The sequence below is a fragment of the Chionomys nivalis genome, chromosome 19, assembly GCF_950005125.1.
Source record: "Chionomys nivalis chromosome 19, mChiNiv1.1, whole genome shotgun sequence".
In the NCBI taxonomy this organism is placed as follows: domain Eukaryota; kingdom Metazoa; phylum Chordata; class Mammalia; order Rodentia; family Cricetidae; genus Chionomys; species Chionomys nivalis.
Genome location: NC_080104.1, coordinates 42,114,985 through 42,141,788, shown reverse-complemented (window position 1 = coordinate 42,141,788; position 26,804 = coordinate 42,114,985). Strand labels below are relative to the sequence as shown.

The 26,804-nt window shown below is 48.9% G+C and overlaps 1 protein-coding gene across 2 annotated transcripts in view; it reads right to left on the bottom strand.

Moving 5' to 3' along the window:
• Lrrc20 (leucine rich repeat containing 20) overlaps window positions 1-23,288 on the bottom strand; it is a 101,856-nt gene extending 78,568 nt beyond the window's left edge. For both annotated transcript variants that reach the window (XM_057751142.1, XM_057751141.1), the window contains exons 1-2: window positions 23,159-23,288; window positions 15,224-15,368 (exon numbers count right to left, since the gene is read on the bottom strand). In XM_057751142.1, coding sequence (XP_057607125.1) covers window positions 15,224-15,305 — 82 coding nt within the window. In that variant the 5' untranslated portion in view covers window positions 15,306-15,368; window positions 23,159-23,288. The remainder of the gene's footprint in view (window positions 1-15,223; window positions 15,369-23,158) is intronic.
• Window positions 23,289-26,804: the final 3,516 nt, after the last annotated feature.

Below are 26,804 nucleotides of genomic sequence, written 5' to 3'. Positions count from 1 at the left end.
GGAATGAAGGGATGGGTCACTCCTCCAGGAAAAGAGCCAAGACCTGCTGCTGACGTGCTTGCAGAGGGTGGAGGGAATACAGAATGGGCAGCAAAGGAAGGTAGTTCTAAATACCAGCCAAGGTGACATGACCAGTTGCAGGAAGAGGATTGTAACCGACAGGAGTGCTTCTGTTTTATTTTGTTGAGAATGTGTTTATATAGATATCTGTGCTTTCTTTCAATTTCCTTATCACGTTGTAACATCGATTAAAAGAATATCAATGTTATCATATGTATATTTGAGATACTAGAAGGATGTCTCCCAAGGACATTACAACTATTCTAAATTTATAATGCATTTGCATTTGTACAAGGGATAGTTATATCACGTTAGGTTTAAATATGACCAGATTAAATATATAGTGTTTGCAACTGTACATGGGATAGTTATATTATGTTAAGTAATTATTATGATCTGGTTATTATTTTCCATTTGGAAATTAATGACATAAGGATATATGATTGTGTGTCAAGTTGACAGGGGGTGGATTGTGATGGCTATTCCTGGCTGTCAACTTGACTGTATATGGAATGAACTATAATCCAGAAATGGAGGGCGCACTTGTGATCCAGATCTTGAGGCAAGAAGACAACATGTCTTTGATCTGGATCTTGAGGCTGGATGACACATCTTTAATGTACGCCACACCTCCTGCTGGAAGCCTGGGTAAGGGCTATGGAAGGAGGAAGGCGTGTTCTTTGCCTGCTCACCCTCACCTTCATCCACACATTCATTTCCTTCTTCTAGATCCCAGCAGACCAGCTGAGACAGCCAGCCTCGTGGGACTGAGTAGCTGCTAGATTCTTGGACTTCCCATTGATAATTAGCCATTGTCGGACTGCAGCCTGTAGGTTGTGTGTGTGTGTGTGTGTGTGTGAGAGAGAGAGAGAGAGAGAGAGAGAGAGAGAGAGAGAGAGAGAGAGAGAAAGAGAGAGAAGAGAGAGAGAGAGGAGAGAGAGAGGAGAGAGAGATTGAGAGAGATTCATTCTGTAAGTTCTGTGACTCTAGAGAACCCTGACTAATACAGTGTGTTCCACTTGGAACCCACAAAGGCTGTGGGGGAGGCGATGCTTCAAGGAAGGGGAAATAGAATACAGTGTTAGCACAAATAAAGGAGAAATTGGAGGGATTAATTGAGGTGGAGAGGAGGAGGGTGGGATAGAGGGAGGGATCATGAACATTGAAGAGCTTTTGTAAAAAGCCAAATGGAGGAATAGAGAGATGGCTCAATGGTGTAAAGCATTTGTTGCCCTTGTGGAAGACCCAGGTTTGACTCCCAGCACCCACGGGATAGCTTACCACTATCCTAACTCTAGCTCCAGGAGATCCATTGCCTTCTGTCCTCCATGGGCATGAGGCACACTTGTGGTACACATATAAACATGCAAGCAAAACACATGAACATCAAAGTAAACATTTTTTTAAAAAATTTTTAAAAAGAAAAAGCCATAAAAACCTACTACTAAAATATATACATTATAAAAAGTTTAAATGCAGTTACCCTATAATGAGGGACAATACTCCCAACAAGAAACCATACACTACCTAATAAAAACCACATTGCCAGGAATGGGTTATTTCTTTTTGAGTTTTTAGAGCCATTGGAACCCCATACAACCTCCCCAAACAATACAAGCTATTGCCAACACTTAATTACCCTCCAGAACTCGATGATAAGAAGACCCTATTGCTGAAGATATCAGATACTTGTATCATACATAGAATATGGGGAAATTCACAGCTGGTACCCAACTGGAAACTTCACCCCTCCTGGCTAGCTCTCACGGGGCTGGAAGGTGCTACACACACCACCAGAGGAGAAAGGTACCCATCAACCTCACCTCACTATGAGCCCTGCAAGCAAGATATGCCAACGGGTACAACAATGGCACAGCTGGTAACTAAAGTAACCAACCACTTCTTAACCCAGCTCCATAGGATGGAATTTATACCTGACCCTGCCAACCCGGCCAAGAACCTGTGGCTAGATAGGTCATGGCACCGGGGAGAACCTAATACTACTATTCTGCTAAATGGACATAACATGGAAAATGACTCTAAATGACATATTGCTATATCCATAGGTCAGTGCCTCATCAGAGAAGTTTCTTCTTGCAGCCAATGGCAGTTAGCACAGAAACCGACACCTGGTCAGCATGCAGTGGGTAGCAGACTTTGGAGCGGCCAGTCCTAAATGGAACATCTGTATTATCCCCCTCCCCAAAAGGCACAGGGATCTAGTCAAGGAAACAGTGTTTTCTGGACACAATAGAGCAGATGTATGTGTGAGCTCACAGCTATTGTGACAGCAAGCATAAGGCCTGGATGGATCCCAAACCACACAAAATTCCAACATAAAGGAAGGGAGGTGAGTATAAGGTTTCATCCCCAGCGGAGGAGCTACTGGCATGGTGGCTGCTGGAAGAAAAATCAGTTTTCTTCAATGATGTGACATCTGGTTCACTGATCACACCGCAGGGCAGACCCCATAGGCAGGAATAGTCAGCCAACACAAACATGAACTGGACTTGATTGGGTTTGAGAGAGAAGGAGGAAGAGAGAATATGAACTTGGATGGGCAGGAAAGTGGGGGAAGATCTGGGAGGAGCTGAGGGAAGGTAATATGGCAAAATATATGTATAAAATTCTCAAAGAATTAGCATAAACATCATTTTTTAAAAAAAGAAACACCTTTCCTTGCTAACAAGCTTTGCCTGCTATTTTAAGAAAAAAAATAAACCAATACTCACTTAAAAATTAAAAAATAAAGTTTCTTTTTGCAAATACAAAATCCATGAATGACACAGAGGTTCTGATTTGAGACAGCCATTATTTTAATTTAGTCAATGACTCATCCCAGCCACAGTCAGGAGTCAGAACAGCAGCCATGATGATGCTGACAACAGACACCATGAGCTCTGTGGGGCCTCCACTGGTTGCGGCAGAAGCCACGTGGTCTTGCGGAGGACGGCACAGAACCTAGGGTCCTCCACAAAGGCGTGGCAGGCAGCGTTGACCGAACATCACTCTACTAAACCTGATGACCACCTGAAGAGAGGGATTCCCTCTGCAGATGAAGAAGTTGAGACCAGACGAGTTGAGAGGTCACACCATAAACAGGGAATGGGTGGGATGTCTTCCTCTTGAAGTTCATGGCCCTGCAGAATCTGGGGACCCAATTCCTGATCTGTGGCTGCTCTTCACCAGTGAACAAGGCAGGTCGCTCTTTAGTTATCACCTCTAGATCTCTGACTATAAACGCTCTTGTTCTCAATGAAGGTCAATGTTCCACCCATGAGACTCTTACACTGTGTGTGTGTGAGCACATGCATGTGCACATGTATGCACATGCACGTATGTGTATGTGCACACTTACCTGCACACATATCCCCTATGTCTCTACCTCTATCACACTATACCTTATTTTTACAGATATCATTGACTGAATCTGACTTCAAGTTGCTAGACTGACTGGACAGTCTGTCTCCCCACAACCCGCCAGCACTGGAATTGCAGGTGTGTACTGCTAAACCAATTTCTTTTCAAAGATTTATCTGATTTTTATTCATATGTATGTATGTATATATGTATGTATGTATGCATGGATGTGTACAGGTATGTGCACATAAATCGAAGTGTCCTTGGAGGGTAGTATGTGCTCTTAACCGTTGAACCATCTCTCTATGCTGGTACCCAGTTGCCTAGCCTGTGCCAACATCTGGAGGGGCAAAGGACTGCTTCTGGATAGAGGAGACAGATGTGGCAGTTTATAAAGGGAAAGGGGACAACCCTGTTAGGGTGATGTCTTAGTTAGGGTTTCTACTGCTATGAAGAGACACCATGGCACAGTGACTCTTACAAAGGAAAACATTTAATCGGGGCTGGCTTACAGTTTCAGAGGTTTAGTCCATTATCATCATGATGGGACATGGCACTGTGCAGGCAGACATAATTGCAGCAGAAGGAGCTAAGAGTTCTGTATCTTGATCCACAGGCAGCAGAAGGAATTTATGTCCACACTGGACATAGCTTGAACTGCCCCCAGAGTGACACACTTCCTCCAACAAGGCCACACCTACTCCAGCCAGGCCACACCTCCTATAATGTCATATCCTATGGATCAAGTATTCAAACATATGAGTCTATGGGGACCATATCTATTTAAACCACCACAGGTGAGCTGGTTAATTTTGACTGGGCATGTTTATTAGGTGAGCCAAAGGGGGCTCTTGACTGCTGGACTTTAATACTTTGATAGCTGGACCTTGGTATTAGGCCTCAGGAGGAAGAAGGAGCCAAATAAGGGAACAGACCTTGGTTGCTAGCTTTAAGAATGTAACCGAATGCCCTCTCTTCTGGTATGCGTGAGGACAGAGCACTCAGGTACATAAAATATATAAATAAATAAATTTTAAAAATAAAAAAGGAAAAAGAAGAATGTAATCTAATGTTTTTTAGGAAGGGAGAAGGAAAAGGCAAAGACTGTTGGCACCATATGTGCCATGCTCAGGCCTGCTTGAGTCCTGCAGTAGGAACTGGGTCCCGCTGAGGCAGGCTGCAGGTTAAAAGAGTACACTGGAGGCCAACAAACTCAGGTTCAAATTCCAACACCAAATTTACTGGCTATGAGAGTCAAAACTAACACTACTTCCTTTTTTTTCTTTTTGCAATGACAGAATTTGAACTCAGGGCCTGTCACATGCTAGGCAACTCTCTGCTGAGCTACATCCCAACTTTGGGAGCTTTGGGGGACTTATTTTTCAGAAAGCTCTCTATATATAACCCAGGCTGCCCTTGAACTGGCAACCTTCCTGCGCCAGCCTCCTGAGTGCTGGGATTTGAGAACTATACCACCATATCTGGCTCTCTTTCTCTGTGTGATGCAGAAGTACCAAGTACTGTTGAAAGCTATCATTGATTCACTGACTCATTCATTCACCTGAGCAGTCTCTCCCGGGTAGCCACTGTGTTAATACTGGCTAAGGACACAATGGTAAGCTAGACCCAACTGCCACCAATTCAGAGCTAGTTCATGCTCTAGTAAAAAGACACACAGACCTGAGAGGGCGGTCAGCTAGCTATACCTGTCCTCGGGAAACAAAAAGGTATCCTGGGACAGCAGGCCACAGAGGGAGGGGTGAGGCAAGCCTCAGCGTGGGAGAGGGAAGCAAGCGCAGCAGCTTACTGGGGACCTGCAGGGTTCCTTGATCAGACCTTCCCTTCGGTATCTTCCCAGTCCATCCTCCGCAGAGCCATGACCACAGACACAGCACAGGGTGAGACACCGTTCAGGAGAGGGGACTTGACAAAGAAGCCGCCCAGAGAAACCAGAGCGTGACAGAAACAGGCATTTAGGCAATCCAGTCAACTAGGGCAGGGTGATTCAAAGGGACCTAACCTCACCCTCATCTTCTGGGCTAATGAGTCTGGACAGCACCATCGCTGTGAGCAATCACAATTTCTCAACTTTATCAAGCAAGAGATTGCTTCTGGCACGTGCCAGTTGACACTGAGAGCCTAGAGGACGCCTGGCTCCAGAACTGACGCCCTGGCCTGTCCACTCCAACCTGGACTTCCATCCCTGGCCACCTCAGCAGCCAGGTCACATGTACATTTGTGGAAATATTTGGTTCTAATATACTACCCAGCATCCTCATTAAGTTGCCTGCCCAAGGCTAACATTTTCGTGCCTGAGCAACGGGAGCTTTTGATACTGTGAAATTATCTATTTGCTGATTTCTGAGGCCAGGCGTTTTCACTCTCCTGCAAGCACGCACTCTTTGAAGCTGCATCATTAGCCCTGCAATTTCAAAGATTTGCCATCAAGGGAGGGAGCAACCTCAGGTGGGGCAGGCTCCTGGAATGGTGGCTTCTGCAGAAATCCCCAGTGCCAGCTGACCAAGCCACCTGTCCAATTCCTTGCTGTGAGCCTCTCCATGGTGTCCCACAAAGGTACCCAAACTTCTCAGAACTCCCCACACTACCAACCCCAAATAACCCAGGCTCCAGTTTGTTAACCAGATTCCACAGAGCACCCCTAACGGCCTTCCTGTCACCCACAAAGGTGCCAAGCTGCTTCTGCCCTGGGATCCCTAGGTGATTTCATGTGTGCCCTATACCCAGTGGTGACCTTTCCAGAACTGAGCAGGTCACGCAGCTCTCTTGCTCAGAAGCCACCAGGGACCTCTGTCACCACCCAGATCAGAGAAAGCAGAGGCAGCTCACGTACTCATTTAGCTGATTTGAGAGGCGGTGAGCGCCTCTGACACTGAAGATACGTATTTCCCTCAACATGGGCTTACTGGCCTCCGGTGGGGACTCCAGTGCTCCCAAACACAGAATCAACTGTCTCCTCAGAGGTAACAATGTTTGCTGCACCCTGGAGAGAACTCTGGCTGGGTTTAAATCACTCTCCCCATCTTACCAGGGAGGTATGGCCTGGGGAAGTGGCTCAGTGCCCCTACGCCTCAGTTTTCTCCTCTGTAACACAGAGGCTGGAATGTATCCTAGTTGGTCATTGTTCACTTAGGACTCACAAAACCGAATATGGCACGGCGGTGCAAGCCTGTAATCCAAGCACTCTGGAGGCAAAGCCAGGAGGACCAGAAGTTCGAGGTCCTCCTCAGCTACATAGAGTTGGAGGCTTAACAGGTCCCTTCTAAGATGGCAGAATTCAGGATGAAACGGGGAGTATGTGCAGCAGCTGACAGGAAGTGGCTGTGTCTTCCTATTGACAGTCATTCTGATCCTAAGGGACTCTTCCACCTTCAGGCTCTTTAGATCCTGGCCCTGTGTAAGGAGCGACCTCGCTGTACAGCTATTTACAACGTCACAGCACTTCACCTCCTAACTGGCTCCTCCACCCCTCTGTGTGGCCCTGCCCTTCCTGGCAGGGACCGCCCAGGTTTAACCAGGAACACCTCCGGCCCCAACTCACCCTTTAAGGTTCAGAAGCATCAATGCCCAGTCCACGGCGCAGGTGCACAGGTGCTGTCCTGCATGTGAATAAAAGCAGAGCTCATTCATATTCCACCCCCTCCCTCCTCTGCAAGGACTGTACAGCCCACAGGACAGCTCTCCACCTGGTGCCCCATCTCCATGGACCGCAGCATTTCAAATCACTGCCATATCTAGGCCCTAGTGTCCTGGCTGGAGAGGGCCCACCACCATCCCCGTTTCCCTTGAGACAACCCTGAGAGGGACCAACTCTCTCGCCCAAGCCATCTCCACAGCACTAGGATACGAAGAAGGAGGATGGAGGGGAGGAGAACAAGGGAACAGGGCCTTATTCGTTTCTCCAGTGCAGGCACTGGCTTGGGACAAGTCCTCTGACTGGGCAACATGGTACAGAGCGGGTCAGGCAATCAAGTCCTTGAGGCACTGAATCTGGAATCTGGAAGTGTGGCAGTCTGAAGTCCTCAGCCCTCCGTGATGTCCAAACGGGGTGGATGAGGCTCATTCGCCGATACTTTCAGAGCTCCAAGAGGATCTAGACATCCAAGGGAGGGAGAGACCCGTCCACAGAGCTCTGGGGCCTCTCTCAACACTGCGATGAACTGGGGCAGCCTAGGATCCCAGCTGACCACTGTCTGTCCCAGCAATCCCACAGCCGGCCAGTCTGACCCCAAGAGCCTCATGCTCTTCTGGTCCCACAAAACACTGTGCCAGAGAGGAAGGGACTAGGGGCCAGAGTGCAGGGAGGGAAAGTCAGGCTTTCTACTACCTACCCTTCCCAGCCTTGGAGTCAGCACTCCAGGCTTACGGTTACCCACAGCTTCTTCTGTGCTTAGGTTTGGATTTTTTCTTTCTGGTTGGGGTGGGGGTAAGGTAGAAGGTTGTTTTTTAAGATAAGTCTCACCTTGCAGCCTTTGCTAGCCTGGAACTCATGACCTCCACCTCCGGAGCGCTGCGATTATGGGAGGTACTACCATGCTTAGCACATGTTTTTGTTGCTGTCGTTTGCTGAGTGGCTTTTGTTGTTTTTTTGAGTCAGGGTTTCATGTAGCCCAAGCTAGCCTTGAGCTTACTATGTAGCTGAGGATGGCCCTGAACTCTGGTCCTCCTGCCTCTTCTTCTAAGAGCTGGGACTGCAAGAATATCACCAGGCTTGATTTACTAGGCAAATGCTACCTCCCAGCATGTCTGTTGCTGTTCCTCCAGGTGTGAAAGTCACAGCTAGACCTTAGAGCAAGACCATGCTCTGCACCACGGGGCTGCCTCCCTTCAGAGTGATCCCTTTCCTGTCCCTGTACCTGAAGCCGAGGGGTCTAGGTGGGCCCCAGGCCCACCTGGACACAAAGAAAAGGACAGTAGACAAGGTGTACTGGAACCTTGAGTCCTCTCCTGACGCCCACTGCCTGGACTTTGCACTCACGGTTCTGGGCCTCAGCTGCCCTTGACACCAGTTCAGAAGCTCCATGGGGCCCCAGAAGGATGGGCGCTAATCACAAGCCTCTGAAACAAGAGCCGCCCCAAGCCTGGGTCCTGTATTAAAGCCCAGCAGGCCCCGGTGCCAGACCAATTTGCAGGTGGTAAAGCTGTTTCTGCTTCTCTCAATCTATTGATTTTCCTTTTCAAGCCGGTTATTTGCTTCTGAGTTATACCCTTGCATCCTACCAGGACTCTACCTACGCTGCTTGCTCTACACACTGGCACATCCTGCAGGGGACACCAGCCACAGACTCTCGGAGGCTTATTGACAGCTGCTGCCGCCACAGCCTGCCCACACAAGCCTGCTTTCTGAGATCCCCGGGCCAGGCAATGGACATGCCCAAGGCACCTTGGAGAGAGTGGGCTGGTATCTCAGCACCTGTGTAACTGACAGAAGTTCAGACTAGAATTGGGAAATGACTGCCAAGGTCACCTAGCAAGGTCAGGGTTGAGCTAAAGACTTGTACTGGGTGGTTTTGTGTGTCAACTTGACACAAACTATAGAGTCATCAGAGGAAGGAGCCTCAGCTGAGGAAATGCCTCCTTGAGATCCAGCTGTAAGGCATTTTCTCGTTTAGTGATCAATGGGGGAGGGTCCAGCCCATGGTGGTAGAGCCATCCCTGGACTACTAGTCCTGGGTTCTCTAATTTTGAGCAAGCCATGGGAAGCAAATCAGTAAGCAGCTCCCTTCCGTGGCCTCTGCATCAGCTTCTGCTTCCAGGAGTTTGTCTTGTTTGAGTTCCTGTCCTGACTTCCTTCAGAAATGAACAGCAATACTGAAGTGTAAGCCAAATAAACCCTTTCCTCCCCAACTTGCTTTTTGGTCATGGTTTTTTGTCGCAGCAACAGAAACCCTAACTAAGACAAGGCTCAAGCCTCTAACTCTCTTGCTACCAACAGGCCTATCCTAAGAGGGATGAAAAGGGCCACAGGTACTTTGGATGTGTCCCACTTATTGGTTCTACCTCCCTGCCAGTGCTACAACCAGCCCCCTTTGTCAGACTGAACAGTATCTGCCCTAAAGCCGCATACTGCCTAGAGAGGATGCCTACAGCCTGGGTCTCTCCTTACAGAATTACATCCATATGAGAACTGCTGTTAGCCCTGAATTCATGAACAGTGGTGCTGGCGAACACACTGGAGCACATGTATGCAGTGGAACATAACACAAGGATGCATGTAACAGACATCTACAGGCAGACACATGGAAGATTTTGAGCACTGAAGAAACAAAATCAAAGATGTATGTGCTAAAACTTCATGCACACAGCACTGGGGAGAGCACTCAGGTTAAGAGTGATTGCTACGTGCTGTGGGGTGGTAGTGCACGCCTTTAATTCTAGCACTCGGAAGGCAGAGGCAGGCGGATCTCTCTGAGTTCAAGGCCAGCCTGGTCTACAAAATGAGTTCCAGGATAGGATCCAAAGTTACAGAGAAACCTTGTCTTGCAAAACCATGAGTGAGTGCATGAATGGGTCAGAGCCGGGGAGGATGCTGAACACTATGTGCACTGGGCAGCCACACTCCCGAGAAACGGTCAGCTCAGCTATCAACAGCGTGAGACTGTGGGTGCCCCCTCAAGGGTACAAAGCTTTCCTATTAAATGGTTCTGAGCTCCAAGGGGAAAGCTCTCTCTTGGCCTGGAGGAAGGCTCGAGCTTGGTTTCCCAAACCCTGCAGTCTGGAGAGGCTGTCCAGAAACGGGAGTTTAGATAGAAAGTTTCTCACACCCCCTCCACATCGCATCATACAGAGGCAGAGCCGAGAGGAAGCTCTCATCACACAGGAACTCAGGGTCTCTACAGAGAATAGCTGGAAGCTCGGCAGTGGACGGCCGGTCAGCAACCAGCCTGTTGTCCCATCAGAAGCGGGGGCCAGGAAAGCAGGACAAAGGCTCTGGCTTTCTGAGTGAGCAGAAATGGGAGTCTGAGGGATGCCTCGGGAGCCTGTCCCTACCCGCGTGACCTCAGAAAGAGTTGAACCTGGCAGACACTGGGGACTCCCCAAGCTAGAAATACTACAGTGAAACATACAACCCCTAAACCCACAGGAACTATAGGTTACTAAACCTCAACTAAGGCCAGGGCTACCACCCAGCCAGGACAGAGAAGCAATTCCTGCTATAGTCCGGGGTGCTTCCCTTATTCTAAACATGTATGTGTGCAGAGAGGGAGAGAGGAAGATGGAGGGAGACCAGCCTCAGTTTCCCCACCAATACCCCTGGAGCAGCTGGTTCTTCTGAGCATACAGTCGGTGCTCAGCGTATATTTGTTGCGAAAGAGCCAGCAGAGATTTCAGATTCAGTGAGAATCACGTTAAGTGCATGGTAGATACTGTCGTAAGAGAGAGGGGTTTCTGCTTGGCTGTGTGGCACTCATCTTTAATCACAGCACTTGGGAAGAAGAGGCAGGAAAATCTCTGTGAGTTTGAGGCCAGCCTGGACTACAGAGCGAGTTCCAGGCCAGCCAGAGCTACAGAGTGGGACCCTTTCTCAAAATAAAAACAAGAGGGAGGGAGGGAGGGAGGGAGGGAGGGAGGGAGGGAAGAAAGAAGGGGGGATCCAGATCGTGTGGTCCCTACAGGGGTCAGACAAACTACACATTACAGAAGCTGAGCCGGCTGAGGAGAGGCCTTTGTCAGGCGGTAGGACTGACATCCTGCAGCAGCCAGGCCAGCTGGTGACAGGGTGCCATCTGCTGGTAAGTGTGGCCAGACGGGGCTAGGGGCTGGAGAGCCAGGGAAAAGGGAATTGGGGGGTGTCTGCATCCCTTCTCTCCCTAGCCTTGCTCTACCAACTTACATCACAGCTCGCCTCCTAGGATGCGGCCTCCCCCAACTCACACTCAGTCTCCTGCTTTGACTGCTCGTATATATCCAGAGGTTGGCCAGGCAACGAGCCTGCTCCGACATTAGAAATTCAAGGAAGAAGGGCCTCTCACAATCCTCCCTCTACGTGCTGCCTGGGAGAACCTTGCCATTTCACAGTCATTGGGGCCCATGAACACACACATTTGCCCAGCTTCCAGACTGTCCCAAAAGGAGAACACGCAGGCTTGAGTTTGGCAAAGCTAACTTACATGCACCACCAGGAGTACTGTCTAGAAGAAAAGAATGATAAATTGGACTTCATCAAGGTTAAAAACATCTGTTTCTCAAAAGGCACTGTTAAAAGGCTGAAAGACAAGGTAAAGCCTAGAAACTGAGTTAGCAAAACACATCTGGCCAGGTACGATGGAGAACACATGCCGGAGGACCCCAGCACTTAGGAGGCTGAGGCAGAAGATGGCGTTGCGAGTCCAGCCTGGACTACATAGCCAGAATTTGACTCAAACTTTAAAAAGTGAAACAGAACTCGGATCCTGAATGTGTAAAGAACTGGGCACCAGCAAGATGGCTCGGCAGGGAAAGGCATTAACCACCAAACCCGACGACCTGAATTCCAACCCCAGGACCCTCACGGCTGAAGAAGAGAACCGACTCCCGAAAGTTCTCTGACTTCTACATACACACCATGGCAAGTGTGCACCCCACCCAATAAATAAGTGATAAGTATAACACACTAAAACTATATATATTTATAGATCCAGGCAGGGTGGTACATGCCTTTATTCCTAGCATTCAGAAGACAGAAGCAAACAGATCTCTTTCCAGAATAGTCAGGGCTACGTAAAGACACACTACCTCAAAGAAAAAAAATATATCTGTATATATATGCACACACATATATATACACACATACATATGAATTTTCAAAACTTAACAAGAAAAGTCGCTTGTTTAAAAAAGGCTAGAAGGCTGATTTCATAAAAGACAGACAGATCAGGCGAAGAGGTACACGAAAAGATTTTCAACATCATTTGTCATCAAATAACTGTAAACAAAGCAACAAGAGATGCTGTCTCATCCCTAAAAGGCCAGACTAAATAAAAAGCTAAATAAAAAACTGAGTGCTGAAGAATACAGGCAGAAACCAGCGTTCTCAGCTCACCACATGCAGCCCAGCCCCTGCTCCCGGCACTAATTCGCACAAAAAACCTTCGTGACAGCGTTGATGGGCTCATTAACAACGTGGGAAACCTAGAAATCACCCATGTGCCCTCCCACCTGGGAAGAGGCAATCAGACAGAGACACACTTGCATCACGTATTCTACTCAGGGGAGAGAGAAGCGAGGCGTGGATTCTCATGAGCCAGGACGAGAGCCGCACAGGTTCTACTGAGGGAAGCCAAGCTCAGGTGGGTGTGGGTTTGCCTGTCTGGAATCCCAGCCTTGTGGGAGACAGAAGGGTTCCAACTTCAGGACCACACTAGACAACTTGATGAGATTATCACAAAACAAAAATGGAGAGGGTGAGGGATAGGAGCTGGAGGGATAGCTCAGCAGCTGAGAGCACTTGCTGCTGTTTCAGAGGACTGCCATCTGTAACTCCAGCTCTAGGGGACCCAATGTGCTCCTCTGGCTTTTGAGGGCATCTGCATTCATGTGCACAAAAGCACATATAACTGAAAATATAAGCCAAGCATAGCGGTGCACTTTGGGAGGGTGGAGACAGGATGCAAGAGGAGCCCTGTGAGTTCAAGGCCAGCATAGTCTATAGAGCAAGCTGCAGGTCAGTCAGGCACACATAGTGAGACCATGTCTCAAAAAGAATGAAAAGGAAAGGAAAAGGCAGGCTCACCATGGTGTTTCTGAGGCATGAGAGGAGACAGTCTGGAGCAGGGTAGCCTCCAGCTTCTCGACTCTCAGCCCAGCTCTTCATCTCCTGCATCCCCCACAGGGGCATCAGGGTGCTTGCTGTGTCAGAGTCTGAACCACACAGGGCTGGATGAGCTGTGGTTTTAGTTCTACTCACTGAGGTCATCAGCAAGTCACCTGCACACTCCGTCTAGCTTGAGCTCTGTAAAACTCCCACATGATGTGATACATGCTTGTACCATGATGTGACACATGCTTAGAACATGATGTGATACATGATTATCCCAGCACTCGGGAGGTTGAGTAGGAGGGTCACCATAAGCTCAAGGCCATCTTGGGCAATACAGTGAGGTCAAAGGCAGCCTACGCTACATAATGAGTCTGGGGTCTAATAAGTTTGCTACTCTGACACCTTGTCACAAAACTAAAAAACAAAAAGCAACCTTACAGAGGGCACCTTTATGTAGCAGAACGCTAGAAACAACACATAAAAATACTCATGTCAGTGGGGCAGTGGTGTTACACGCCTTTAATCCCAGCACTCTGGAGGCAAAGGCAGGTGGATCTCTCTGAGTTCAAGGCCAGCCTGGTCTTTCAGGACAGCCAAAGATCATCTCAAAAAACCAAACACCAAAACAAAAGGCATCATGCCTGTTTCATCATCTTTACAACAGGATATTAACATCATCAAGTTCTCAAGGCAATTAAATGAGTCAGGATTGGCAAGGCACTCACAAGGGTGCCTGGTGAGCTGGGGAGGCAGAGCCGATGGTCCATCACACGCCTTTAATGCCATCACTAAGGAGGTAGAGACAGGCTCATCACTGTGAGTTCGAGGCCAGTTTGAGCTGCACAGCATTCCCCTTCGGCCAGAGAGACGGTGAAAAAAAGACCAGTGTTCCTACCCTCTGGGAATGTCAGATGGGTCACTCCAGAGGAGGGAGGGAGGGAAGAAAGGTGAACAGGATAAAGCTGAGGGCTTCCTGGAAGAGGCAGTGAGCGAGGCGCATCTGAAGGCTATCTCTCTAATCCCTAGGTTGTTGCTTTCTGACATGGAGCCTGCATTCCAGACATACCTGATGGGGAGCTTACAGCTGGGTCTCTATCCAGCAGTAAACACCACCAAAAGGCTGCCCTTTTACACAGACACATGCAGACACAAACATGTGCACACAAACCCTCAACATGTCTGGAAAATGCCTCTCCACAGATAAAGCCCATCTAAGACATATGCACTATCGTTCCCAAGATAGGGCTGTGCTCCAGCCCTCTGGGTTCGTGCAATGTGCCAACATGCCTCTGTCTCTTCATTGGCACTGACACTCCTGTGAGTTCACACACACACACACACACACATGTGCACACACACACACACTCATGTGTATACAGAACACATGAATCATTCATGCTCACAAAGGCATACACAAACTCATGCATATGCAGACATTATTGTTTGGTCTCCCTGGCTCCTCTGTCATTCACATCTGCAGAACTCTACTAGAAGGATGGCTTGCTTAAATGCTTGACATCTCAGGGTAAATAAAAGGCTAAAAGACTATTATCAGTTCAAATTTAAAAAAAAAAACACATGTCACAACAGCAGAGCGTGATGGTATCTTCCAGCTGGGTGAACCCAGAAGCTCACACAGGCTAGCCATGACTGGCAAGTATTGTTCACCCCAGGGAGACTGTGACAGTTCAACCAGATAACACTCAAGAGGCGCCAAGCATGGGGCCTGTATATGGGATGGATCAAGCGTGGCCAGTTTGATGTTTTGAAGCAGTTCGAGAGAATACACACACACACACTAAGCTCACTGACATTCAATCAGTCAGGATCCACAGTTCAGCCCTCTTCCAATCTCTTTGACCAAGATCCAGAAAAAGAACAAAGTCTACGGTGAGACACGTACTAGCCACAACAGTCACAACTGTGGCCAAAGTTCCATGAAGCGCTGGTCCTCCTGACCACACATGGATAACCCCTTTATCTCCTTATGTGCCATCTCTGAGTTAACAAGCAAGTCACAAGTTAGGAGAGCCTGGCCTCACTTACCCAGGGTGTCTGAGCTGCTTTCCACCGTCTCGTTGACCTTCCTTGCAACTCTGGCCACGGCCTCACCCATCTTCCTCAGCATGCAGACGTGGGTGTCGGGCTCCCAGCCTTCAGGCTGGTCTGCTGCTCACAAAGGGGTCTGTGCCTGGGGAAGACACAGGACCATGAAGCACCCACCTGCCAGTCAGGGTCCCATGACCAGTACTCTCCTCCTTAGGGACCCAGGCCATTAAGAAGCTAAAGGAAGCTGGACGATGGTGATGGACGCCTTTGATCCCAGCACTCCAGAGGCAGAGGCAGGTGGATCTCTGTGAGTTCAGGGCCAGCCTGGTCTACAGAGTGAGTTTCAGGACAGCCAGGGTCCTTACACAGAGAAACACTGTCTCGAAAAAAACAACAAAAAAAGAAGCAACAGCAGCTAACAGGAAGTCCCTAGGCCACTCACCTCCTCCAAAGCCCAGGCCACATCCAGCTTAGCCTCTGCAGGGGCTGCTCTAATCTGCCGCCCAGAGGGTGAGGGCAGCTGGGCTTTACTCCTTTCCTGAGAGGATCAAGACATGTGACCTCACCACACACAGATCTTGAACCAGTGGCCAGGCAGGTATGAGGACTCAGACGGCCTGTGATTCAGCAGGTGGGGTGGGGTGTTGGGGAAGAGGCCAGGCCAAGCTAACTGTTGGGGAAAGTCACCTGTCTATTCTGCAGCCTCCTGGCCAGGGCTCAACCCACACAATGAGGCCAGCTGCCTGCTCGCTGCCCCATCTACCAGGTTCCTACGACACGGCAGGAAGGGCAGTACCAGGGCACATGGACCTTGGAGTCTGCAGGTGGGTGGCCTCTAGGAACGCCCTGCCTGTCTGTCGGAGTGGAGGGAAGGGGACAGTGTCAGCGCTCAGGCCTCACTCTCAGCCTGCTGTGGAGTTTACCTAGGAGCAAAGAGGCACTGCAAGTGAGAAGGGAAAGTGGAGAACTAGGGAGAACATGCTTAAAGTGTGGGGCTGGAGAAATGGCGCGGTGGTTAAGAGCACTGGCTGCTCTTCCACAGGGACCTGGGTCCAAGTCCCAGCAACTGCATGGTAGCTCACAACCATACATACTCTTGGCTTCTTCAGGCATCGGGCACCAGACATGCATGTGACAAACACACGCGCGCGCACGCGCGCGAAACACCAGATACTTAAAATAACTAAAGACAAGTAAGAAAAGCAATTGATAAGGCATTGGAAAAATAGGCTGGGGTGAAGCTTATCTGGCAAACTGCTTACCAAACAGTCACAAAAGCCCTGGGTTTGATCCTCAGCACCACACAAACCAGGCATGGTGGGACACACCTATAGCCATAGCACTGGGGAGCTAGAGGTTAAAATTTCAAGGTCATGAATTCAAAGCATGGATTACATGAGACCTTGCCTCAAGTAAATAATAAGCAAAGAAGTAAAAAATAAATAAATAGGCCGGGCGGTGGTGGCGCACGCCTTTAATCCCAGCACTTGGGAGTGACCAGCCTGGTCTACAAGAGCTAGTTCCAGGACAAGCTCCAAAACCACAGAGAAACCCTGTCTCGAAAAATCAAAAAAAAAAAAAAAAGAAAAATCAAAAAAAAAAAAAAATAAATAAATAGGAAATGAAAAAAGTCACCAAAAAAAGTCTCTAAAACCCTGTTATTACAGATAAAGAAATGAAAGCACAAGGACCAGGTAATGAGGACAAGCTCAAGACAAGGAGGCCATATTCAGGCCTGGGTAGCCCCACACTTCTTCATAGACGTCACCCACATCCCCACGAGGAAGAAGGAACTCAAAGTCAAGATCAAAGGCCCTCTTCTTCGCCTCTCCTGGCCCTGTCCCCAGTTCTGAATTCAGCAGTCACTCCAGCAAAGGAGCTTCGGCAAACCCACCCTAGTCAGGGGCCAGGGGAAGAAGAGTGACAAGGACAGAAAGCAGAGATGTGGGGACAGTGTCCAGAGCTGGCCAAGCAGGAGATCAATGGCATGTGTCCCGCCAAGAGGCCGACACAAGGAGGCCAGAACACACTGACGATGGGAAAGTTCCCAGGTCCAACTCTACCACTGAGTAGCTGGGACATGTGGGAGGAGGTCTCACTGAGCACTGAGCCCAGCTAACACCTCTCTTGATGAGCACACACAGGGGAGCCTGACTCACGTCGAGCCCAGGACCCATAAACACTCAACAGAAGTCAGCTGAGAGGATTCAGGAGGACACGGGCAGGTGTGACACGGGCGCCGCGTGCTTTTGGTATGACCCACAGGGCTCTGAACACCTCAGCAAAACTCATCCTTGAGGAATGAATGGTTCCCATCACTCCACTCCCAGAACATGTCCCCTGGCTGCTCCCTCTCCCACTGAGCATCAGTGGTACTTAAATGACTAAGCACAAGTCACTCGGGTTGTTTGTGAGCTACAAAATTTCTCCAGCTGGGCATGGTGGCATACACCTTTAATTCCAGCACTGAGGAGAGTAGTTGTTTGTTTTTTACTTTTTTTTTTTTTTGGCTCTCTACTCTTTAGGGGGCCCACCACCCAGCTCCCAAATAAATCACATGAAGTCTTATTCTTACTTATGAATCCCCGGCCTTAGCTTGGCTTGTTTCTAGCCAGTTTTTCTTTAAATTATCCCATCCATCTACCTTTTTGCCTGTGGGCTTTTACCCTTCTCTATGTCTGTATATCTTTCCTTCTTACTTCACATCTGGCTGTGTGCTTGGCCCTCCTTCCCCCGTTCCTAGATCCTTTCCTCCCAGATTTCTTCTCCTCTTTATTCTCTCTGCCTGCCAATCCCACCTATCCTTTTTTTCTGCCTTGTTATTGGTCATTCATCTCTTTATTAGACCAACCACATGTTTTAGGCAAAGTAACACAGCTTCACAGAGTTAAACAAATGCAACATAAAAGAATGCAACATGCCTTTGCATCATTAAAACAAAGGTCCCAAAGCATAAACAAATGTAACACATTTTAAAATAATATTCCACAACAGGGGAGTTCCAGGCCTACCTGGTCTGGTCTACATAGTGAGTTCCAGGACAGCCAGTGCTACATAATAAAGAGACCCTGTCCCAAAAACAAAAAACAAAAGCAAAAAAAAAAACCACCTTGAAAATAAAAATCTCTCTCGCCACATTGCTCCCTTCCCTCACTGGCCTATGAACACATCCACCCTACGTTTCTCTTCACACTCTCACCAGTATAGATGCTCGGAGAGTACCTCCAATGTTGACGGTCCACACACACAACATAGGTTTCAAGTTTCACTGCAAGTCAAATAACATTTCCAACATGTCCAAGACAGAGTCCAAGTTACCAAGGACCCTAAGTCCACATACCTAAGTAGCCTGCATGGCATGGGCCAGTGAGTGACCGTGAAGGAAGGACTGTGACACACTGGACCCCACCACTTTCAATATGTAGCCTCTTACTCCAAATCCCTGGGGCATAAATTAGTGTTGCCAAAATTGAAGGGATGTACTTGTCTATTTTTTTAAGCTTACTTCTTATTTAGTCTTCTTTTATGTGCATTGGTGTTTTGCCATTGGTGCCTGCATGAGGGTGTTGGATCCCCTGGAACTGAAGTTATAGACAGCTGTGAACTGCCATGTGGGTGCTGGGAATTGAGGCCCGGGTCCTCTGGGAGAGCAGCCAGTGTTCTTAATCACTGAGCCATCTCTCCAGCCCTTAATTTTTTTAAAAGATTTATTTATTTATTATGTATACAGTGTTTTGTCTGCATGTATGCCTGCAGGCCAGAGGAGGCCACCAGATCTCATTACAGATGGTATTGAGCCACCATGTGGTTGCTGGGAATTGAACTCAGGACCTTTGGAAGAGCCTTAATTTTACTTATTTGTGTGTGTGTGTGTGTGTGTGTATGTGTGTAAATGCAGGCACAAGTGTGTTGTGGGACACATTTGGAGGGAAGAGGACACCTTCCAAAAGAATGTTCTCTCCACTGCAGGTTCTTGGATCAAACCCAGGCCATCAGGTGTGACAGTAAGTGCTTTACCTACCAAGCCACTTCGCTGGCTCTGAGGTCATTTATCCTAACTTCTTCATAAACAGGGAAACTGAGGATCAAGGAGGGGGGCCAGCAGGCTACATGGAAACAGAGAGCAGACCCCAATTCTCATAATTCTTAGCCTGGAGCTATTGTTGCTGTGCCAGATTCTCTCCTTCCCCTCTATATATTTATGTTAGGTATATAGGACATAAGAATAAAAAAATGACAGGATTTAGTTCTGACTTGTGATTCTTTTGAAGATGAAATTGCTAAAGAACAGCACTGGGACAATTCTGGACTCAAAAACAAAGATGGAAAGAAAAACTGCTAAGACGCCTAGGGCCTGTGCTTCCCAGAAGACAAGACTAGGCGGCCAATTGGCCACTACGCCTGCAATTCTATCAGATGCTACCAGGTGGCCATGTTGCTGCAGGCTCCTGATGAAAGAAGTTCTTGGAAAACCACCAAGAATAGAAACTCAGACACCCCACAGTGTGGGTCAGAGTGGTCATGAAAGCATGAACAGGAACAATATAAAAAGTCTGGGTCTCAAACCAACTTACTAGGAAGGACTCCCTTATTTCAAGGATGCTCTGGGTGCAGCACAAATACATCCTAGGCTGTCCAAAGGAAATCTAAAACATCACTTACATTCACCATGCTCACTGCTGGCCCGGTAGCCACTCACACATCACCTAAAGCTTCTTCTCCCAAGAGAGAATTGCTCCACCAATCCAGATGACAAAACGGGCAAGACCGTGCGATGGAGAGATGGCAGGTCACATTCTGCACAAGGGCAAAGACCGGGTAGCAGGGCTCCAGAACAGAGGGAGAACATGCTGGAGGGGGCTGGAGGGGGCTCCTGCCCCACCAAGAAGCACTGAGAAAATGATCCAATGGTGCTTATTGGCACCTATGGCCCCAAAGGCTGGAACAAACATTTATTTAATATCTAATGGAAGCTCAAAGAAAAAGGCTGGGATGGAAGACAAGAAAAACATATTTGTCCTTGCTGGGTCGAGTGGCATAGTCTTGTAAGCCCAGTTACTCAGTAGGCTGAAGCAGGATAATTATAAGTTCAAGTCCTGCCTGGACTACTAAGCAAGTTCAAGGGCAACTTAGACCCTTCTCCTCGCCCTGGGTTTAATCCCAGTAATACTGGTGAGGAATGGGAGACATGGGATGGGGCACATAACTGGTTTTTGTTTTTTCTTTCCATTTCAACGTTTTAAAAAGAGAAGTGTTGGGAGCTGGTAGACCCTGAATTTCCTGTAAACAACTTGTTTTCCTCTTCTCTGAGCAGGCTGCAGCTGCTATGAGCACGAGACCCTGATGGCAGGGGCGTGGGTTCTAATGAGTCTGCAGCTGAAAGATCCCGAGAGCTGGGGAGTGGCCAGAGCCTATATAAGTTGCCCCTGAGCTCAATCAAGTTGGCATTGTCTGTCACTCTGTGTGTATATGATTTTAAGTCTCCAGGCCAGTTCCCAGTTTGCGTAGCCGGTCCTATAGTGAAGGACTACAGGACCGGCAGTTTTACAGGCAGGTTTTTACAGAGAAGCAGATAACTGTCCAAGCCAAACAAGAGGCAGGACAGTGGGCTGCCCCCTCCCCAATCTATATAAACTGAGTCCATTCACAATCAGCACATCAGCATTATTTGAACAATCAAGGCACTAGGTATCTCTCTGGAACCAGCACAAACCATGGGCCGCAGGCCAGCCCCACAGGTCTAGGTAGTAGACTTCCAGAAGCAGAGATCTGGTCAACCCTTTGCATAATAGTGGTGGTGGTGGTGGTAGCAAGAGTCCACAGGGGCCTGGGCTGCTTCGGTGCCACCAATCCCAGTCACTGTGGAGAGACCTGGAAACTTTCAAGGAGACTGGCCATGGTGACACATATCTATAATGCCAACATGAGGAAAGCTGAAGCAGGAGGATTATGAGTCTCAGGCCAGCCTGGGCTACAGAGCAAGACCCTGTCTCAAAAAAATGAAGGAAGGGAGGGAGGAAGGAAGGGAGGGAGAGAGGGGAGGGAGAGAGGGGAGGAAGGGAGGGAGGAAGGGAGGGAGGAAGGGAGGAAAGGAGGGAGAGCAGGAGGGAGGGAGGGTAGAGAAGGAAAAAAAGAAAACCAGAAGAGGAGGAGGACGAAATCACCAAAGGAATCACTCCAAAGCCCAAGGTGCTTGGACAGAGAATCAACTCTTCCCACTGCTCATCTGCCCTTTCCCTGAGTTTGTAATACAAACCCAGCACATGCTCAAATTCGAAATCTTCTAGTCACCATCTATTAAATCCACACTGGGCAACAAAAAGACAAAGATAGGATAGGGACTAGAGGCATCTCCACCTTTTGTCACTGCAACATGGCATTCTCATCTACATGGGCATAGCTCCCCCGGGGACAAACGGGCCCCCCAGGCCACAGGTTGGCCATGACTGATAAACAAGCTTCCCACAGGCACACAGAAAGAGCCAGTCACAGGCCAGTACAGTACAGTTATGGCCTGGGATGGAGGGGCATGGAGGCCTGAGGCAAGACCCCATGGGTGGAATCACTGGGTGCCAGCAACAGGGAGGCAAAGACGTGCCAGAGAAAGCCGATAGTCTGTTCCCGATCCCTGGAGGCCTTCCTAGAAGGCAGTTCTCTGAGGGGCACAACTAACCCGAGAAGAATTCTGCAAAGTGTTCAATGCCGTGGGGCAGCCCTAGTTGTAAGAAAGAAACATTACCTTCCTCAATGGAGCTGTTAGAAAAACTAATTGATGATAAGTCACTTCTGGGGAAGCGTTTTTTGCAAGCCATTAAGGGCTTCCCACATTAAGGCATGACAATCAATAGGTAATCAAACAGGATAGACTGGAAGTCTTCACATAATAAATTGAAGGTGTGTATGGTATTCTGATTAGATGGAGCTTGGACTATGAGCTCTGTGCGATTTCTCGGCCAGATCCCCAAGGGCTTGAAACCTTGACTATAGTACTGACCCAGCCCTTAAGGGCCAGAACTTTACCACCTTATCTGCAGCCCTGAGATCTCTACAAAGAAAACACTGCGACACTCCGGCCGCACCAGATGGTCCTATATTTAGTTACTGTTGTGGTCAATCGGGAACTTTAGAGCCTGGCAGCCGCTCTGCGGAGCAACCGGAGCCTCTGGAGCCATGCGCATGAGCTGCCCCACCGCTGGCTCCAGCCAGCCTTCGGGACCCTGCCAAGGCAAAGAGTTGATGTGGGGAGGTGAGGGGCACAGTGCTTATCCTCACCCCAGCAGTCCCAAAGGTCTACTGGAGACCAGAACAGAACTGACCCACTTTCCCACAGGGGAAAGAGCAGGCAGGCTGGAGAGTGAGCCGGACGTGTCGGCGCCTGGTTTGAGTCTTGGGGTTTGGGTAGCCCCGCAGGAGCATCCTCGGATTGTACCTGACCATGACTGTACACAGTGGCCAAAGACAGGATTCCCCGGGACCCCACGGCCGCTGCCAGTGGCTGCTCGTCTCCAGCCCCGCGCTGGCCTGGCAGGCAGGGACTGGGGCAAAGAAAGCAAACAGAGCAGGGAACGCTGGTGATCACAGGCCGGGGGCGTCCCACGCTGCCAGGAGCTGAGCGGTACACTCCGGGAGCGACATGCGCAGCTGCCTCTCCCCGTGGGCACGGACGTCTCCCTGGGGAAACGGAAGTGGGCTATCCGGGAGCGCTAACCACGAGCCGCCCACTCCCCAGAGCGATCTCAGACCGGCGAATCCACGACCCAGAACACGGTCCGAGCTGCGGCTCAGTGCTACCAGGTGTCTTGGGGGAGGGGAAAGGACGCAGCCAAGCCTGGGACCCTGCTTTCCCTTCTTCCCCAGCCCGACAGTCTCGGCCTCTGGCCACCGTTACTCTGCGAGGCGCGAAGCCTGTGGGCCGCTTGAAGCTGCACTTACGGCGACAAAGCGTCCTAGAACCCTGCGCCCAGCAGTCACGCTCCCTCAGCAGCCGCCGGTACCCGGTGCAAGTTCTGAGCCCGAGGGGCGGAGCCCAAGGGACAGCCAGCTCTGCGCGCACGGCCGTTCGGCCAGTAGAAATGACAGAATGAGAACTAGGGCGGGGCGAAGCCGGAGCTCCGGCCGCGCGAACCAATTACCGCGCAGCTCCTCCTGCGCGCTCAGGAACCTAGGGAGGAACCGCTTTGTGTAGACTCAACCCCGGCCAGAGCGCTAGGGCGGGCGCTTGCACCTACACCTTCAGGATGCTGATCCAGGCTGAGTTTTCTCCGGATGGGGCTGAGTTCACCAGATCAGGGAACTTTGAAAAACATTAAGAAATACTAATTGAGGCCGCATTGAAACTTCATCTCTCCAAAGCCCAAAAAACATGGAATTAAAAGTCTATAAATGCCGGCCTCACGGAGTCATTTTGAGGATTGTTGAGTGCCGCGCGACTGCTGCGCAAAAACTACAACTCTCACCTCAAAGGGGGTGGGGGGGTCAGAGATGATTTGTCCTCGGGCTAAATACGAGCGGCCCTAGCCCTAGAACACAGGTGTAGTTTATTCCATGTTCCAACATGATAACAGTTTGACCAAGTTGTGTTGCTTCGTTTTTGTTTTGTTTTTAAGATTTATGCATGTTTGCCTGTATGTGTATCTGTGCACCACTTGTGTTTCTGGTGCCCTCAGAGGCCAGAAAGGGGGTGGGGTGTCAGAGCCCCTAGAATTAGAGTTCCAGAAAACTGTAAGCCACTATGTACATGCTGGGAACTGTGCCCTGGTCCTCTGTCTGGGCAGTAAATACTCTTTAACTGTTGAGTCGTCTCTCCAGCCTCTTGATGAAGGTTTTATAGCAACAGAACCAAATCATAAATCAAGGCCTTTTTTTTTTTTTTTTTTTTTTTGGCACTTTTCAAGTATAAAATCTTCCAGGTAAACAGGCTACAGCAAAGGAGGGAGAAAAAAAAAAATCTATCAGCTGTAGGCCTAAAATGCTAGTCTGAGGGCAATCAGCTCTTTGGCTGGCTGAAAACTATGGGTCTGTTCAGGCATCCTAAGTGACTTATGGGATGGCTACAAAGATATTAGGCCAGACAGAACAGGGCAGGCAGTCTTAGTTATTGTTCAAGGGCATAAAGATGCCACAAAATAACCTGGCTCTGGACCCGCAACATTCCAACCTCTCTGTATCACGAAAGCTCCAATCAGTCTAGCAGAAGGTGCAGTTCTTTTCAGTAATTTTTACTCACCATGCCCAGACTAGCCACCATGACCACAGCTTCTAAAATGTAACCACCTCGCAGACCTCCTGTTGTGTAACTTCCGGGAAACACCCCATCCTGCAGGAATCTCCTTAAGCAATAAGCAATTCAAAATAGCTTCAGGAACCTCCTTAAACAGGAAGGTAAACAAATAAGTTCAGGAAGTCCCTGAAACTGACCAGATTCACTAGTCTCTTCCCTACCAGAGTAAACAGTAAACTGGTCATACAACATCTTCCTTTAGGGATGCACCTGCCCTGGGCTCTTGGTTTGGAGTCACCTCTGTTTCTCCATTTTTGAGAGCTCTGTGTAAAGAGACAAGGCACATTGCTGAATGATGTCTTTATTGCCAAATGGAGCGGAGCACACTCCTAAGGCATGACAGTAAACAGTGGCCCCAAGGGCTACTCACCTATCTACTTTTTAGGCAAGGCTTATGTTGTTTCTGAAGTCTCTAGAACAGGTAATTTTTCCTGAGTGAATTTGTTGTGTTCAGGTGCCTCTTTGGATTTACTTAAAAAGAATAGCTGAGCAGTGGTGGTACACACCTTTAATTCCATCACTTCAGAGGAAGAGGCAGGCAGATCTCTATGAATTAGAAGCCAGCCTGGTCTACAGAGTGAGTTCCAGGAGGGCCAGGGCTACACAGAGAAACCCTGTCTTGAAAAAGAAAATAGTGCCTGTGTGTGCCTGTGTGTCAATGTATGTTTGTGTGTGTTCTGTATGTCTGTCTATCTCTGTGTATGTCTCTGTGTGTCTGTATGTGTCTCTTGTGTCTGTGTGTGTCTCCGTGTCTTGTGTGTATCTCTGTGTGTCTGTGTATGTGGTGTTCACCTATAAGTACAGGCACATAGGCACATGCACACGTAAATGAGATCAGAGAACGATTTCTGCTGTTTGTCCTCACCTTCTGCCTTGAGACAGAACCTCGGGCTCACTGCTGCATACACTAGACTTTGTCAGAAAGCCTCCTGCTAGACAGGGACCTTCTGAGACTTGGGATTTCCAGAACTAGGTCTATTAATAACCTTCCAGACAGTTCACGTTGTCACATCTCCCAGTGCCAGAGGACTCAGGTCTCATCCCTCTGACCAGCCAATAGAGTCCTGCAGTCTTAGTCCTTGGTTTTCCAAGCTGTTGAGTATGAGGAAGGAGTCCGCCGTGTCTTCCAGGCCTGCTAATGTTTACATGGCTGCCTGATATCGCCACATACCCTTTGCTGGGAACAGGGGAAGACAAACAAGATGAGATCGTCTCACTCTCTAACAAGCATACACGCATTAACTGTGGGGAGGTCTGGAGAATGAATATTGAATTTGGCCACTAAGGGGACTTAGGCAGCGTTCTAGGGCCTTAGGGTTTGTGTCCACCTAAAAGATACATTAATTCTAATTCCTGGAGCTGGTAGTGTCGCTCAGCTGATAGAGTGCTTGCACTTACAGGGTTTTGGTCCCCAGCTCTTCAAAATCCAGGCATGCCAGTGTATGCCTGGTCCCAGCACACAGAAGGGAGAGGTGGGAAGTTCAAAGGTCAAGATCATCCTCAGCTACTATAGTGGTTTGAATAGATATGGCCTCATAGACTCATGTGTTTGAATATTTGACCCACATACAGAGACACTATTAGGAGGTATGGCCTTGTTGGAGGAAGTGTCACTGTGGAGGTGGGCTTTGAGATCTTAGAAGCTCAAGTCTAGCCAGTGTGGCAGTTTTTCCTTCTGCTGTCTGTGGTTCAAGATGTAGGACGCTCGGCTCCATCTCCAGCTCCATGTCTGCCTGCATGCTGCCTGGATTTCCGCCATGATGATAAGGGACTATAACCCTCTGAAACTGTAAGCCAGCCCTAATTAAATATTTTCCTTTGATTGTGTGAGCCTTCCCTGGACCCCTCTGACTCCTACACTCCTTTCTCCTCCTCTGCAGACTTCCAAACTCTCTGCTTAATGTTTGGCTATGGGTCTCTTCATCTGCCTCCATCAGGGGCTGGATGGCACCTTTCAGATGACAACTGGGCAAGGCACCAATGTGATCCCAGGAGACCAGGCCATTTCCCTGGGCTCACAGAGCCTGAACAGACAACCAGGGAGCCTGCACAGGCTATGACTGACATGGGCACTCTGCATATATGTGACAGTTGTGTAGCTTGGTCCTCTTTGTGGGACTCCTGACAGTGGGAACAGGGGCTGTCTCAGACTCTTTTACTGGCTTTTGGGACCCTACTCCTCATACTGGGTTGCCTTGCCGAGCCTTAATACATGAGGTACTTAGTCTTACTGCAACTTGATATGCCATGTTTTATTGATACTCTTGGAAGACTTGCCCTTTCCTGAATGGAGATGGA